Genomic DNA, 16,715 nt, shown 5'->3' on the forward strand with positions numbered 1-16,715 from the left:
TCCTCCCTTTTGATTTCCTCAACCCCTTTTACCACGTTTCTACTCACCCTACTACTCTAGTTCGACGGCTCTCATACGAACCTAGTTCGTTTCTATTTCAAAGTCTTTTCGAAGTATCGATGATGTATTCATCGGACGATCTTATTCTCCATTCTCTGAGGCCTAAGGCGTACCGACGTTCGTTTTCTTCGCATTCGTAGCTGTGTTAATGTATAAGAGAGGAAAGATGGCCGATACACGCAAATCTAGATTCCTAAACTTAACTTTGTTTCTCGTTCTCTCGAGAGCAAAGATGGCACGACATCGATAGGTGGCACGGCACGGTTGAAAATGATACTTTGCGATCTCGTACGGCGATAATTTTCAAAGAAGCATGCACGATATCATCGTTCGCAAAAGTCATGAGAGCATCGGAAGGCAGGAAACCGATCCTACCGTAGGTGGATTCGATTCTCTTTTTCTTTTTCTTTATCTTTCCCTTTCTCGGTTCTTACTCTCCTTTTCTGTCTACGGGAGAGGAAGTAGCACTCTCGGCAATTCCTTAACGAGCACGTAGACAACGAGAGAAGGCGAGGATTATTTTTCTCTTGCCTCGAGACTGCTTCCTTTATTCGCACGCGATTATTGTGTATCCTCGATTCAACTCAACTTGCCTCGCTTCGCCTCGACTCGACTCGACTCGGCTTTGAATGTGAAGACGCATCATCATGGGTTCGAATTTATGATAACGCGTTATCGACGATGTAAACGCTAGTATAGAGGGTTCCCTATTCGCTAATGGGAGAACGATCGAAGCTCTTGTAAATTGTGCCAGGTTGACCATGCGATCGTGAATGATAGTACCCGATTTATTGCCCGAGAGGCGACATGCCGGGTAAAGGAAATTAAACGCAATATTATGGGCAAACAATAACTTTATGGTCAAACACATTACGACATTTTGATCCAGCCCACGTTGCGGTCGAAAGTAAATATTCCACGTGCGACGTTAAATGATTAATTCGCGTACTACCGGCGACGATTCGGGGAATAGAAACGTGGTTTGCGTTAACTGTATAGCTTGCTTCAGTGAAATTCCCTGTTCGAGCGTCAAAGTGAATTCGATGTATACTACACCGCATGTAGATCCGTCCGAATAGATTCGGCCGCACGCAATATGACTACCAAGTGAACCATACAGGCCACGAAGACTGTCGCGACTCGGCCGCGAGTTTAAGATTTAAATAAATTACCTTCGATCGAAGTTCGATGAAGCACCGAGTTCCGAACGATATCGTTTCATTCGATCGATAGACGAGATATTTCTCTCTTACTCACTTTCGAACGATCATTTATTTCGAGCTGACGTAGACGAACTCCCGATAATTCAGTTTGCTTGAAAATATGTAATAAAAAAACTCGTCTTTAATTAGTTCGAGAAAAATTATCGAGAAATTCTTTTTACGCCACGAAAAGCATCTTCTTTTAAAAATCTATCTATCCTCCTACGGGAAAGAACTTAACGATAAAATAAGGTATCTCGTGTTTTTCACAAACCATTTCACTGGCTCTTTACGTTCGGTACACTATCGGTATTCATATTAACAATGATCTTCCTTAACATTCAAGTATGCAACACTACTATTATCATATCGCGTGTTAGACCACGGTACGTTAAACATACAAATCGTTTTATTTCCAGTTATTACATTTCTCGGCAAAAGATAATAAACGCCAGTCTTTATCAGGCCGAAGCTTAAAAACCCTGACCAACTCTTCGCCTTCTTAGAGGCTCCTTTCTGATATTCCTTCATCTTCGCTATCGTTCCTCTCTATTTCTTGGGACATTAAAGATACATCGATATAATTAATCGTCTACCGTTAATAAATAATGTATACGATACGCGCTACCGATGTTGTAGAACATCGTTTTCGCCAAGTTCGTAAATAGTCGTGGTAACGCGATTTAAACTGCTACTTGAGATACTTGCTCGAGGCGATAGTAATCAGATCCACGAAAGATCGCGTTCAGAATTTTTCTTTTGCCTTCCAACAGGATGCAAATAAAATTAACTTTCCTCGCGTTACGACTACGAGTAGTAAGAGTAAAATAGAAAATGTACATAGTCGCGATTCATGTTCCTTAAGTCTTGTTTATAGCAAATTTATTAGTTGTAAGAAAACTCTGTATCATAGACGTAAAAAGACGATGACTATCGTCAAATCCATTGTATCCCATAGCTTCTACGAAAATAATATTTTCATGGGAAAATCTTATAGTCATTTTGAAAGTTACGAGGTCGGAGTCGTAATATTTAGGCGAGTTTGTCGTTTATCCGTTGGATATAAGAAGCGAAAAGACGTTCGCTTTCCACGTCGGACAGGCGAACAAAAATCGCGTAGCCACTTACAAAGATCGTAACGCCCGTCGGTCTTACAGCGTGTCAGACAGCGCGTCCAATGATAAATGCAGTGTCGACGTAATAAATATTAACGAGCCTTAACCGACCAATGACAAGCCGTTACGAAACCCGACTCGCGGCATATTGCGATCAACATTAATCTTGCACGTCGCTGCGGCGAACGTACCTCCCGTGTCTCAGTACTTGTCAAAGCATACTTCGAGATAGCAATATATGGTGAAGAGGAGCTAGACTGAGAATAAGAAAAAACATGAGATAAAGAAATAGATGGAAGAGGAGAGAAAGGAGATTCGAGCTTATACCTAAGTTTGATCGAAAAATATTTTCCGGACATGCTCGCCCTCGCACGTGCGTCGCATTCGTTTCGCGCTTTTTTATTTATTTATTTTTTTTTTCTTTTATTTTTTTTATTTTCTTTATTTTTTTTTTTTTCTTTTTCATCTAGCACGTAGAAAACATCGAGAGACGAGAAAGATCGAGGAAAAAGGAAGAAGAGGAGATAGAAGAGAAGAAGAAGGAGAAGATGAAGAAAGACACGCTTCGATCGATCAAGATCGAGAGAATCGGAGGATCGTCCAAAGGTGAAAATGATGTTACGGATCTGACCACAAGAAAGGTTATTACCGTCGAGGGGGAAGAAAAATGAAAATAAAAAAAATGAAAAAAAGATAAAAGAGAAAGAAAAACATAAGAATACGAATGGACGAGCTCCTTGAGATAAATTTTCTTTCTTTGGTATCAAATATAAAAGATATATCGGAGATGTTGGAAATAGTCTTACATATAGCTTACAGGCATGCCAGAATGAAACGGAAGAGACTATTTTTCGAATTGAAAGAGTGCAAGTGAGTCGCTAAACGCACGGCATCTCGATAAAGACGGCCGAAGAAAAAGAGCCGTAAAGGAGATCCGTAATAAATATTCACAACGTCGGATACAACCTTCCCCCTACTACTTCGATCGAAGAGACTCCGAAGAAATTGATTCAATATCAGAGGCGCAAGATCGGCGCATACCTATACCCTCCGGATCGAACATTCTATTCGCGGTAGCCCGCAGCGCATCCGCGAGATCGAAAAGCTGAAAATTTAATGATCCGCATCTTATGGACTAACGTTTCATCTCCCGCGCGCGCGCGCGCGCGCTGAAGTCGGCTATTATCCGATCCTCTTCGAAACTTCCCTTCGAAGCGCTTACGAGTTATGACTTAATCCTCTGTTACGCCGAGCGAGTACGAAACCGCACGATTTATTCCCCTACCATCTTTCTCTATCTTTTTTTTTTATTTTTTTTTTTTTTTCATTTTTTTTTCTCTCTTTTTTTTTAACTTTATTTTTCTTAATATCTCGCTCGTTCGTTCACGGACGCAACTAAGATCGCTGAGAATGCCCTTCGAAAGGCCGAACGAAACCGCACGGAAATGACGCGTAAAAGCTGTGCGTTACGCAAAATGCGTAACGTAAAGCCGAGCGCGATATCGATCTATTCTCTCTTCGGTATCGAACATCAAACGAGACCTTCTTCCGTTCATCATCTTTGAGAGCTTCGACTATCTCTCTCTCTCTCTCTCTCTCTCTCCCTCTCTCTCTCTCTCTCTCTCTCTCTCTTTCTTTACCTCCTTCGATGTCGTAGTCTCGAGAGTTTTGCTCTGCCCCGGGCAAAGAGACTCGCTAAGCTCGAGGTCTATGTAATTCGACGATTGTCGATAAGGAACCGAGAGCGATAGAGTCGACTCATAGAATCGAGTCGAATAACGTCGAATGTAAGTATCCGAAGTAGTGTTCCTTTCTTTCTTTCTTTCTTTCTTTCTTCCTTCCTTCTCCATTTTCTTTTTTTCCCCCTTTTCTCCATTCTTTGAGGAATCTTTATTTTCCTCTCTTTCTCGCTTTCATTCTTTTCGAACTCACGACGCACCCTCGCGATGCCGGCCGTTCGACTCCGAGGGATGAAATACGTTTGGAGAAACGTGCACGGAATTCGTCCACTTTCCTTTTTCCCGTCTCTATCCCTTCCCTCGCATCTCCTCGTCGTTTCGATACCTCGAGCTAAGCCGTAACCGGTATTTATACGAAATCAATGAATGAACGCAAGTCCTGAACCTTCCATAATAGCGGACCTTTCGGTTTTTGCTTTTTCCTCCCTTATTCGAATCTTCCTTCTTTCTTCTTCTTCTTCTTCTTCTTCTTTTGCTTCTTCCTTAGCCTTCTTTTCCACCTTCTTTTCCGCCTTCTTTTTAACCGAGGTCGTTCTACGTTGCACGAGAAACGTGATTCGGGTAATGTTTCTTCTGGAGTTATCAGATTCGAATGCATCGAACGTGACTGTACATTCGAAACGAAAAGCAAGAGGAAAGGGGTGGAAAAATCGTAGTTTTTCGTCGTTATCGTACCTATATCCTCAAGGTTTTATCCGTTTCCCGAATCCGCCTTAATCGCGTTACATCGATCTCAACCCCCTTTATCCACCCCGTTTCTTCATTCCACCAACGAGAACTCCATTCCTATGCCTATTTCTAACGGAATTTTCTATCGACCGAAAGTAAAAAATTTGTGAAAGGAAGGTCGAGAAATCAAGAGTACCGAGACGGAATTGATTTACCGTGTGTCTTTTGTATCGAAAAAAAATCATTGATATTATCTCCTATCGAATGGAAAAAATTTTTTCTCTTTTTTCTTTTTGTTTTGTTCTTTCATTTCCACTTTGAAAATCTCGAAAAATCTACCGATTTGCTAACCTGCGTCGATACGTGAGTCAACCGTAAAAAATCGAAAGCTGGATTAGTTCGGTATTCTGCCGGTAGAATGAGAAAGGACAAAATAATTCACGTATTGCTAACAGTCACACACACATACACATACACGCGTACGTACGCATGAACACACATACACGTACATATACATACATACACACTTACATGGACGAGTATGTAAAGCCACCGCGTGCAGAAATGTACAATGGTTGAAAAACCGAACGAATAGAAAGGGCAGTTTCCGTTCTTACGCGCGACCACACGTGCTCATAAACATTCGTAAACAATTTAACCGTACCTAATAGTCGCTATCTCTCTCTCTCTCTCTCTCTCTCTCTCTCTCTCTCTCTCTCTCTCTCTCTTTCTCTCTTTCTGTTTCTAATTCTCACATACTTTCTCAAGGCAGTTTCTCAATAGGGCGAGTTCGAGAGCACTTGCGAGAAAGGTGCTTTGAGTTCGACACGCATGGCGAACGAAGCGCCATGGGGTGTAAGAGAATGGGAATGAGATGGCTACGCGCGGTCATTACGGTTCTTCTTCTTCTTCTTCTTCTTCTCTCGCTCCCCAGTGCCGTGCCAAAGCCTGTCCGACGTTTGCAGACCCGTCCATGGTGGATACTACCGGGGAATAATATATCGATACGTCCCTCGTAATTCTACCTTTACCGCATCTCCATCTACGTCTTCTCTCAAGCTCTTTCTCTGAATTTCACGCACAAATGTATCTACGGCCTGTAGAGCAGAGTTGCCCCGCGTTTCCGACGCCCCCGACGCCGCCTTAAGGAAGGCAGAAGGATGAAGAAAAGTAATGCCAGTGATCGATATCGTAGATTAGATCGGACCACGATCTATCTGTTACATAGTCAAACCATCGATCCGATCGCATTCGTTCGATGGAAAAGGACAAGCCGACTGAAATTCGCATGCGGAGATGTAATGGCGCGCATAATTCGTTCCTTTTATTTCTTTCATCATTTTTCTTTTTTCGTTAGATTCACGATCACAAGTAAGAACGAGAAAACTAAATGGATAACATTAATTTATGTCTATTACAATAATTTACGGGCAATGATTTATAAACGGACATTTATAAAAATTATTTTGTAATCTAATTTTAATAACAATGCCCTTTAGGTTCACCTCAACGAGAAACTCGCTAAACGCGATTCGAAATGGATTAAGTTGGAGATAAGGAAGAGATTAGATTTTTCTCGATTAGAAAAATTCTCGAGTTTTGCGAGAGTCGAAAAAAAATCAGTGATAAGGAAGAAGAGGAGAGAGAGGAGGGATGACACATACAACAAAGTCCGATATACGAGATGGCATTATAGGTGTAAAGAACGAAATGAGAAAGATCGTTACGAAATATCAGACCACTGTTACGAATAGTCGTGATACTAGTGCGCACGATGTCGTGGTAGACCGCGTTGACCGTGCATTTCAAAGCGTCCAGCAAAATCCCTAGATACGTTTATCCGTTTCCTTTCTGGCAATGTAATGCGGTCGCAAGACGATGAAAACTTCACGTTGTTAGGCCTTGAAAGTGATATATGAAGGAAGAAGAAGAAGCTATTTACATCATTCTCTGAAATAAATACAATTTAACACATTCTAAATTTCCTTTAAACAAGATTGAAAAGATTTTTTGACGACTTTTTCTTTCTTTCTTTTTTTTTTTTTTTTTTTTCGACAAAAGATATTCGTACAAGAAACGCATTAAATCTAAATAAAATTGTAAAATTCGTCTAGAAGAAGAAATTTGATTGAATACGTATGTAAGTGGAGAAAGAAAAGAAACAATATTATAGTAGACGATGGATCGACCTAGTCTCTCCATTTAGATTCAACATCGAGTAGTACTTGAAACGAACTACGAATACACGTAAGTTGAACACACGTACACGGATATTACCGAGGTCGAGGGTACCAAAGAAACTGAATACGTTGGTGCGAGACTCTCGTCGCCGGAGGCTGTGCAACGGCGGGTCTCGTTTGCGTACACGTAAGTGAAAATCTTGCGCCTTGGCCGTGACAAAAACGATCATCGGCAGTTCTCGTTGCCGATCATTAGGGACGGCCATAAAGGTCGATCCGTGTTACGCGGCTAACACAAACGGCGCGGACACGTCGAGCATCCTTGAGAAGCTCATCGTATACGATGAATGTTGATACTCTGACCTGAGAGCTACCGTAGGATTTTATTGCAAGCATTAACTCACAAGTTCTTTGGTAATTTTAATTTGTCCCTCTCTTTCTCTCTCTCTCTCTCTCTCTCTCTCTCTCTCTCTCTCTCTTTCTCTTTCTTATTTTTCATCTTATTCTAATCAAAAAACACAAACATCCGCGTGTTTTTTTTCCGTCGGATACTTCGGCGCGATACTCTCGAATTAATTTTCACGAGTATCGAACGACGTTTACGATAACGGTCGAACTCGTTTTACACCTGCTCCCACGTTTCCATGTAAAATTTCCACGCTGGCCAAACTCAGGACGATCTCTCGTTGGTATGGCTTTCCATGGCAGGGAATGCGTAAGTTACACGAGCGACGACTACTGGCTGGTGGTCCATGGCGATAAATTTTCACGAGACGAGTCCCAGAGAGAGAACCGAGAGCCAAGTAACGAACGATTGAGAGCACTTAGCGAAATAAATAACGCGGACCGACCGACCGACCTCTTTGTCGCCGATTGTCGAACTTTCCAATGGGAAGTAAATGTTGAGAGCAAGCACTCCACCCTCGCTCGATTTAGAAGAATGTTTTCAATCTCGGACTCTCAGCTCGTGCCGAACGGACTCGTGTGTTGTTTTATCGTTTCCACGAGTCACGGACTGTTTTCCAGAACGTAGCCAATGTAGGCAAAAAAAGAGGAAAGTAAAGAAAAAAGAAATAAAGAAATACACACAACAAAAATACACATACTCAGAGCACACACGCACGCACGCATACAGACACGCACATACAGAGAGAGAGACACACACACACACAAACATACACAACATGATGAAAATTCGTGGTAGAAATAACGAGTAACAGGAGAACACTTTCATGCTTTATCAAATTAAGTTCGATCAAAGATAAACCATGATATTTGATAAATCCATGATATTTTAGAAAAGTATCACTATGAATAGACTGTCTCTCTCTCTCTCTCTTTCTCTCTCTCTCTCTGTCTTTCTCTCTCTCTCTCTCTCTCTTTCTCTTTCTCTTTCTCTCTCTCTCTCTTTCTCTCTCTCTCTCTCTCTCGCGTAGGCGTGATTTAGCTTACAAGGTAATGGATCTCGCGAAATGCGAAGTAGGAGCCATAACTCGTGAGGTAAGAGCTGCTACGATATTCTGAAACGAGATACTTGCGACAAGCGTATGGATCGAAATGGGGGTCTGAAGGGAAGGGAAAAGTTTCGGCTGAAGAAGACGAGAGATACATACATATCGCACGACTTCTACGGTAACAAGGGAGAATGAGATAGAGAGGAAAACGAAGAGAAAGAGAGAGGTGGAAAGGGAAGTAGTACGCATTAATGCGCACGTTGCGCTCGCCCATTTGCAAGCCGCAAGTAATGGGCCGCGTGCGAGTTGGAAACTGCACGAAGAGCTACGGTATTTCACGCTCGGCACTCGTGCTACGTAGACGACGCAAACGACGATGACGACAACAACGACGACGACGACGACGACGACGACGACGACGACGACGACGACGACGACGATACTCTGGCTTCGTATGAAAGATGATTCAATTTGTAACGAGCGCCCTTGTTGTTTGTTCTCTCCGCCAAAAAAAAAAAAAAAAAAAAAAAAGAAAAAATATACAGGGTGATAAGTACGGCCGTGGGTGGAGAGAGGAGTAGCGGATAACTTGAGTTCAACGAGTTGAGAGAAATACGAGCGTTCCCAACGAACGAGCCAAGGGCGATACTGATTTTTTTTAAATCCTAAATTTGAGGGGAAATGCGAAATAAATTCAGAAAGGATTTATATATATATATATATATATATATATATATATATATATAGATAGAGAGAGAGAGAGAGAGAGAGGGAGAGGGAGAAAATGATTGTAAACTAATAGATATACGACGATTATTCCATCGGAGGAAAATTAAAAGATAATGCAAATTCGTGTCTTGAAATAAAGAATAATTAAATTAGTTCGACTCGTTCTACGTAAGAAAATTGAAAGCGCGCCTTTACACTTAAAAGAGAGTCTTTAAATAAGAAAAGGAAAGGGAGAGTGATGAGAGAGGAAGGGAAAAAGGAGTGGAAATAATTTTCAAAATGAGACAAGGTAGATTAGACGCACGAGTTAACGATAACGAATTTAATCGAAGGGACGGACGCAAAGTATTTTAATGGTGGTAACGAGCTCGAATCGAGATACGCACGTTTCTTGCTTGACTTTAAAAGCTATTCTGTGCGCGAGAATGAATGAAAGAGAGAAGGAAAGGGAGATAATAACGCTGTGAGTAATATCGTGATTTAGTTCCAAAGAGAGTTTTATCTTTCACAAGGGAAGATTATTTGACGTTATTTTTGAATCACCATTTAACCGAATTGCCAAAGAAATTGAAAGGCCTATAAGAAACGCGAATAAGAAATAACACTTTTACTACTTACTTTCCGATATTGCCGTTCATATGTATGTATCTTAACGAGATCGTGCATAGTGCTCCATCGTTTCGATCTACAAATTTCATGCTCTTAGCGTGGCGCATCAAACAAGCCGTAGCACGATATGCGATGCGTAATAGTATACGAGAACTTGGAAAGTGAAATAGACGAATTAAAAATATATAGCCGCTATGGCAAAGTGCATCCCAATGTCGAGCAATGTCCCAATGGAAAGGAAGATTCGTATCCTGTAAAGAATTGGAAAGTGGACGGACCTAACGCGGTGTTGTGCGAGACGTAAGAGGAGTAAAAATTGCTAGAAAATAAGTATCGCCATAACGTTCCCGAAGTACTCGCCGAGAATCGATTCTGGCAGACGGACGAACGAATATTTTTGCAGTCCCGAAGCGTCCAATTTTTACGCCCCCTACGGAACGTAGCATCCTGTCGAGATATTTCTTCCGCATACAAATGCCGATTGCAGAGGTCACCAGAGATTTTACGAACATCGATCGCCCGTGGACGATCCTTTCTCCCTTCTCCCTTTCCTCTGACCTTCTGTTCGTATTTTACGTCAATGAAAATCCCTTGGATGGACGAAGAGACGAGCGAGCGAGTGACAGACTCCTAAGTTGAAGATATAGATGGATAGAGAGAGAGAGAGAGAGAAAGAGAGAGAGAAAGAGAGAGAGAGGGAAGGGGAGAGGGAGAAAGAGAGGGAGAGATAATCGATGTAAAAGAAATATAGAGAGCAAGAGGAAAGAGGTTTTCGATATTATCTACAGACTGACGACTGGGTTTATAGGTTTCTCGTTGATGGGATACCGTCGGCAGTGCATCTCAGGCGACGTATCGGCCATATAAGAACCATTCTAAGACTTCGAAGACGTGTGCATGTGTGTATGTGTCGCATGCTCGAACGATCGCAAAGAACGTTACCAGCCAGCAAGTCGCGGGAAAAGAATAAGGAAAAGCGTAAAGTAAAGTTACTGTCCGATGGTAATCCTCTCTCGTACCACTCTTCTTTCCTTCACCTAATGCAATGTGTTCGCGCTTCGAGATTTTGCAACGCCTGTATTTCTTCCACGAGCCGTTTGGTCGCAGCTCGTAAAACGCGGTAGGCACTCAGCAACGTACCTCGAACTGGCCTTCTCCACGATCGCCTTAACAAACACGATATTAACCGGCTCATTGCGTTTACCGTCTGTTCCCTGACCTTCAACCGTGTTTTAGTGTCTTTCGTGGAAACATAGAACGAGCGTAGAAATCGTGCGGCACGGCACAGCACGGCACGGCACGTTATGCTTTTTCTTTTAAGATTGTACTCGTAGTTTCGAGTACCGGCTTATATACGCTGGATTTATCATTCGAGAAAGTTTTAATTGGCTCGAGTGGAGCGTAATGACCGAACGGTTTATCACGAACGCGTCTCCACGCGAAAAGTTTCCTTTGCCAGGGTGGAATCGTAGCGGTTATGGCTTTTCGAGAAGACGCCGCTCGTAACGAAGTTTGTTCTACGCTGCGATCTTAGCAAAACCTGCCGCACCTTTGCCCAACAATTTACGTTAGCGAAGGACCCTCGCACGCTAAAGTTCAGTTACATTCGCGTCTAAGCGGTGAGCTCTTAACGCGCGGCCCCTTAACGACTAAGAAGTTAACTTTCTCGGGTTTAAGAATTAACTCTTTAGGTGAATATACCTGGGCTTAATACGAACGTAAGAAAACGTTGTAAGATTGGCTGTTACATGGACTTCCTCGAATATGCTGTTGCTCCCTCCTTTCTCTTTCTCTTTACTTCTTCTTCTCCTTCTTCTTCTCCTTCTTCTTCTCCTTCTTCTTCTTCTCGAAATCACGATCGCACCGAATGCTCTGCTTTACGCAGAGACTTTAAAAAAAAAAAAAAATCAAATGATGGATGGAGCAATTTCGCAACACGCTTTAACGTCGTAGATACCTGTTTCGCGAACAAAAAGCCACAGGGGAATCTAAACGGATAATGGCACGATTTCCGCGAACTATGCGAGAACCATTTCCTTCCTTCTGTCTCTCTCTCCCCCCTCTCTCTCTCTCTCTCTCTCTCTTTTTCGCTCTCTCTCTCTCTCTTATTCTACCTGTACGTACGTACGATGTGTATCGCATGCTATAGATCATGAAAAGAGAGAGGATGTCCGTACGTGGACACATTGGAGGCACATTTAAAAAGCGGTCGGCCGACGATCCTCGGGAAATAAATAGGGAAAGGATAGACGAGGGTAGGAAAATTATGTGGCTGCCTGATATATTTCCCATTCACCTTGAATTAATGTATCGCCGATATTACGGCGATGCATCAAAAGCTTTCCCCCCCGTTATTCCCCCCCGAAAAATTGTGGGCGTTGATGTATTGTACAATACGGGCGCATGCTCGCGAACACGCGTCCCATCATGAAAGCTTTCTTCTGTGTGTTAGCAACGACGATACTGGCGAATAAACTCAGCGATCTACGCCAACAGTTTTTTTTTTCGGTCAATGAAATTCACTTGCCAATTCTTCTTCCTAAAAATCCTGCAGATATTCGATCCTTTTTCCGATCGATACGATTTCACGTCATTTATTAATATAATTCCATAATAGAAACTCGTTAACGTACAAATGATAATGATTAGATTTTGACAATATTTAAGAAGCTCTATTGAGAATTCATAGATTTATTTCAAATTCGACGAACATTCTAATCGAACATGAAAGACAGTATGTAAAATTGCGTAATTAAATATTTACAAGATTTGTAACGATAAATGTTTCTGTCTTGTGATCGTGACGATAGTGACGAAATTAACGATCGTTAAAAACAAAAGAAAGAAAGAGAAAGAGAGGGAGAGGGAAAGAAACTCGTTATTTTTCGTCTCGGTCAGAACCGAGAAAATCTTTCTGGTCATTTATTCTTCTTTCTCTTTTTCTTCCCGACACCGTTTTCCGAAAATCACCAATAAAATTTTTCCAGAACGTTCACGACGATTTTATTGTCCGCGTACGTCGACAGTAGACATTGGAAAATAGTTTTCGCAGTAGCAGCTGCGATTGACGTACTAATTTACGATATATCGATGTACCTTTCATCGAGGTGTAGCCATCGACAGGATTCGAAAGCGGTACACGAAATCGACCGCTTTTAAATACCTAAGCCGCTCCTGAAAAAATATTTTTCTACCTTATCGTAAATTCTCATTTTCCTACAATTAAGGGGATGGCATTTTCGAATTGGACAGACATAGCTTCTCTCTCTCTCTCTCTCTCTCTCTCTCTCTCTCTCTCTCTCTCTCTCTCTCTATCTATCTCTTTTTCTCTCTTTCTTCCTCTACGAAGAATAGAAGAGACCTCTACTCCTCTATTCTTTACCTTTTTCCCGTGTTTTCGCGACATTGCATATTTATTAGTTTCACGAACAAGTAGCCAACGAAAGGCCACTTCGATACACGAAGGATCTTAAGCCGACGACGACGACTACTACTACTACTACTATTATTCGTTTTCTTTTCTTTCTACATAGCACTTTAAAACGGAGTATTTAATACCTCTCCCTTTCTCTTTAAGTCTTTCACCTTCTTTTTCTCTCTTTCTCTGAACGTTTTCTCCATCCTACCGACTTTCCACGTCAATATATTTCCGTAATCCGAGGTAAGAAGAGCGCATTCGTATTCCTTCGTTGCTGCTTACAGAAAAATGCGCTTGGATCAATAACTTAAGATTAATCCGTCGTCGTAAGAGAGGAAGAGATTATCTAATCTTGAGAAAAGAAGAAAAAGAGAAAGAAGAAGAAGAGAAGTAGAATATGAATAAAAGTTCCTTATCGGTAACAAAGTAACGAAGCGTTAATAATCTTTTATGAATCACTGCGTATCGCAGGAGAAGGTAAGGAGATCGTAATAACTAAAAACTCTCCATGGTTATTAGCTTACACACATATATCAATATATCGATAATGAGAGAAAAAGAGAGAAAGAGAGAGAGAGAGAGAGAAAGAGGGGGAGAGAGAGAGAGAGAGAGAAAGAGAGAGAGGGAGGGAGAGAGAGAGAAAGAGAAATCAAAAGTCAGACTGACTGGTCAGCCGATCGGCTGCCAGGTTGGAGGAACGTACAGGCAATGTGCATTTTACTCGCCGACAGCACGTATCGAATTATGTCTGCGCATCAAGCATGGATCAAGAGCAGAGCGTATTCAATACGCGTTGTTCGCTATTTGCGTCGATGTCGAGTGGAATACGTACATTCGTACGTTGGGATAGGACCAGTAGGAGAAATGGACAGACATCGAAGAGAGAAAGAGAGAAAGAGAGAAAGAGAGAAGAGAGGGAGAGAGAAATAGAGAGAGGGAGAACGAGGTTGGATAAAGAGCCTGGGGAATAATTAGCACGGAGGCAGCGCATCCAACGTTCCACGGAATTAGCCCCTTCCTGACCGCTCGAAATGCAAACAATGACGAAACCTCCGCAAGGACCGATCGATTATACTCCCGGTGTTTTGCAGAGCGTTAATGTCCGCGGCGATGCTTGACGCGGCCTGATATTCGTCGGTAACCATTGTCCGTCCGGTAGGATTACAGCTGTTCGAGGCCTCGTTTGCTGATTTTCCCACGGGGAATCTAGATGCGTGCACAGTAGCCATGCATTTGAAACTATTCGTAGGAAGAATGTTGAAATTTCGAGATAACTGATTTGTCCTCGTCCCATTATTGCGATTTTTTTCAAACATTTTTTATTCCAACGTAACGCGTTCGTTAAAATCGTCTAGACGAGTTTAAGAAGAATAGAAAAAGAGAGAGAGAAAGAAGGTGGATTAGTTCACGTAATAATAATAATCTTATAAAGGGAAAAGATCGTTAATTGGTTCCCTTTGAAAAATTTGCCTCGTTTACTCGTCGGTTTCAAGAGGACTCCATTTGACTGGGAAAGAAATTAGAGATTCAAAAATAATGGGTCGTTCTCCCTTCACCGAGTTTCGATTCCGCAAAACGACAAACTCGCTGGAAAATCGTTGACCGTCCTGGAGTATAGCGACCGAGTGAAAATAGAACGAAAGGAATAGCTTAGGGGAAAAGAGAAACTGCAAAATGGAAGAAAGTTGCACGGGAATTCCGACTTTCCTAGTTTATTCTCGTACTTTAATTAGCCAGTTTTCCTAGCCATTTACATAATGTACTTCGCCAAACAAGCGCTCGGCGCCGATCTCGCGAATCAGGATTTCCGATAGACGTATTCTTCTCTCCTTCCAAGTAAATATAATCAACGTCGAATTCTTTCATTGCTCGAAATGCAAAGGAGTATTCGTGACCAAGTTTTGAATTTGCAAAGGAACAAAATAAATTTGGAGAATTACCGATGATCCTGTTAAAAGGAAAATTAGTCTTCCATTCTGATCAAAAAAATTTCTTTGGATATTACAAAACGAACTTAGTTATACAGGATCGATCGAATCAACGTATAATGAGAAGGATCTTACGATCTCCATCGTGGTCTCAATCGTGCCGGATCTCTCTAGGAGGCAAAAGCGAACGTGACCGGACGATACCAGCTCCTCGTTCTCCTCTTGATCGTCGTCGTAATCGTACGGCTAAGAGAAATAGAGGATTAACGAGGCCACGATGCGAGAAGGTTAATGGGTTAACAGGACAGTCGCTAGTGACTAGTAGTAGCAGTAGTAGTAGTAGTAGTTATTGAGATCGGAGACTTTTTAGTTCGCGCTTTCGATTTATACTCCGATCGGTGTGCACGTTTGACCTCGTCGTCGTCTCTACTGTTCGAATGTACACGATTTCGTTCCCACGATATTCAACTATGTATGTATGTAAGTACATACAACCACGAATATGATCAAAAGATAAGAAAGACATGGACGGGATAACGAGGGAGAAAAAGAAAATGAATTAATTCAAGTAAAAACGCAAAATAAAACATATGGACGAATCGAGGTTCGATGGTTCTCGTTTGTATCTGGTATGACATGAGAGTGACACCTCGTAATATTCAGAATTGGACCAATGCCAGTTTGCATAAGAAGCGTAGGTTTGTGCATAGGATGCAACGGTCTCGTACTCGAAAGCAGAAACGCGAGCACGCGATATCAGCCTACTCTTCTCTCCTCTTTTCTATCCTCTTGTGGTCGGATATCTATTCGATAGTCAATACTACGTGACACAACACGTTCCCTACGTGCTCACCTCGGTTGCTGTCGTGGTTGTTGCACATTCTATCGGCTAGAAACGTAATAGAATATCGATGGTTCGGATTTTTCGAGATTTCTTTCTATGATTCGATCTCACTACAGCTTCGACGACATTTCGGAAACACTAATATCTTTCTACTGTAACAATATGAATAAAAATTTTAAAAGACAGATAAAGTATAAAACAGTTACATCAAACAACAACATTTACCATTTTATCTTCCGATTCATATTGTAGAATAATAATGTATATATTAATTTAAAAAAAAAAAAAAAAAAAAAAAAAAAAAAAAAAAAAAAAAAAAACCCAGTAAAAAGAAAAATTATCTCGGATTTATACGAGATACCAAATAATGAGAGAAAAATATTCAATCAATTTAACATCGATAATCAACGAGAATTTAAAGTTACAAATACTTATAAAGAAAATATAATACGATTTCTTGATTGTTTTCAAAGAAAAAAAAAGAACAGTTCCGGATGACGATCAGTGATCGGTAACACGATCGTATTTATCTTTCTTACGCGTGGAACGTTCAACCGGAGGCGGTCTATCGGACGTACAAAGTACCGATTATAGAATTTACGGAGCGTGTTATTTATCGGCTATTGAATTTCAGATCGTAGATTTTGCCCTCTTCACTGCCCCTCGTCAACCTAATTCATAGCCGAGCGTCGAAGGTTTATCGTACTAACAAATCCTCGCAATCACGTTGCCTCTCCGGTGATTATCATAAGGGCTACGCCGTGTTAC

At 41.5% G+C, this 16,715-nt stretch overlaps 2 protein-coding genes across 5 annotated transcripts in view; both read right to left on the bottom strand.

Moving 5' to 3' along the window:
• The window catches only part of LOC146873173 (autophagy-related protein 16-1-like), a 257,007-nt gene extending 245,519 nt beyond the window's left edge, over window positions 1-11,488 (bottom strand). The window contains exon 1 of the mRNA XM_085664883.1: window positions 11,459-11,488. The gene's annotated coding sequence lies outside the window, so the exon portion shown is untranslated. The remainder of the gene's footprint in view (window positions 1-11,458) is intronic.
• LOC118439610 (autophagy-related protein 16-like) overlaps window positions 1-16,715 on the bottom strand; it is a 115,835-nt gene that overhangs the window by 18,493 nt on the left and 80,627 nt on the right. The window contains exon 9 of one of the 4 annotated variants that reach the window (XM_085664877.1): window positions 6,709-6,735. The exons of 2 other annotated variants lie outside the window; for them this stretch is intronic. In XM_085664877.1, coding sequence (XP_085521003.1) covers window positions 6,724-6,735 — 12 coding nt within the window. In that variant the 3' untranslated portion in view covers window positions 6,709-6,723. Of the gene's footprint in view, window positions 1-6,708; window positions 6,736-11,594; window positions 11,646-16,715 lie in introns of those variants that run through there. One more of the 4 variants, XM_085664876.1, reaches the window with a different exon arrangement.

The sequence above is a fragment of the Vespa mandarinia genome, chromosome 2, assembly GCF_050613455.1.
Source record: "Vespa mandarinia isolate Hongniang chromosome 2, ASM5061345v1, whole genome shotgun sequence".
Classification (NCBI taxonomy): Eukaryota; Metazoa; Arthropoda; class Insecta; order Hymenoptera; family Vespidae; genus Vespa; species Vespa mandarinia.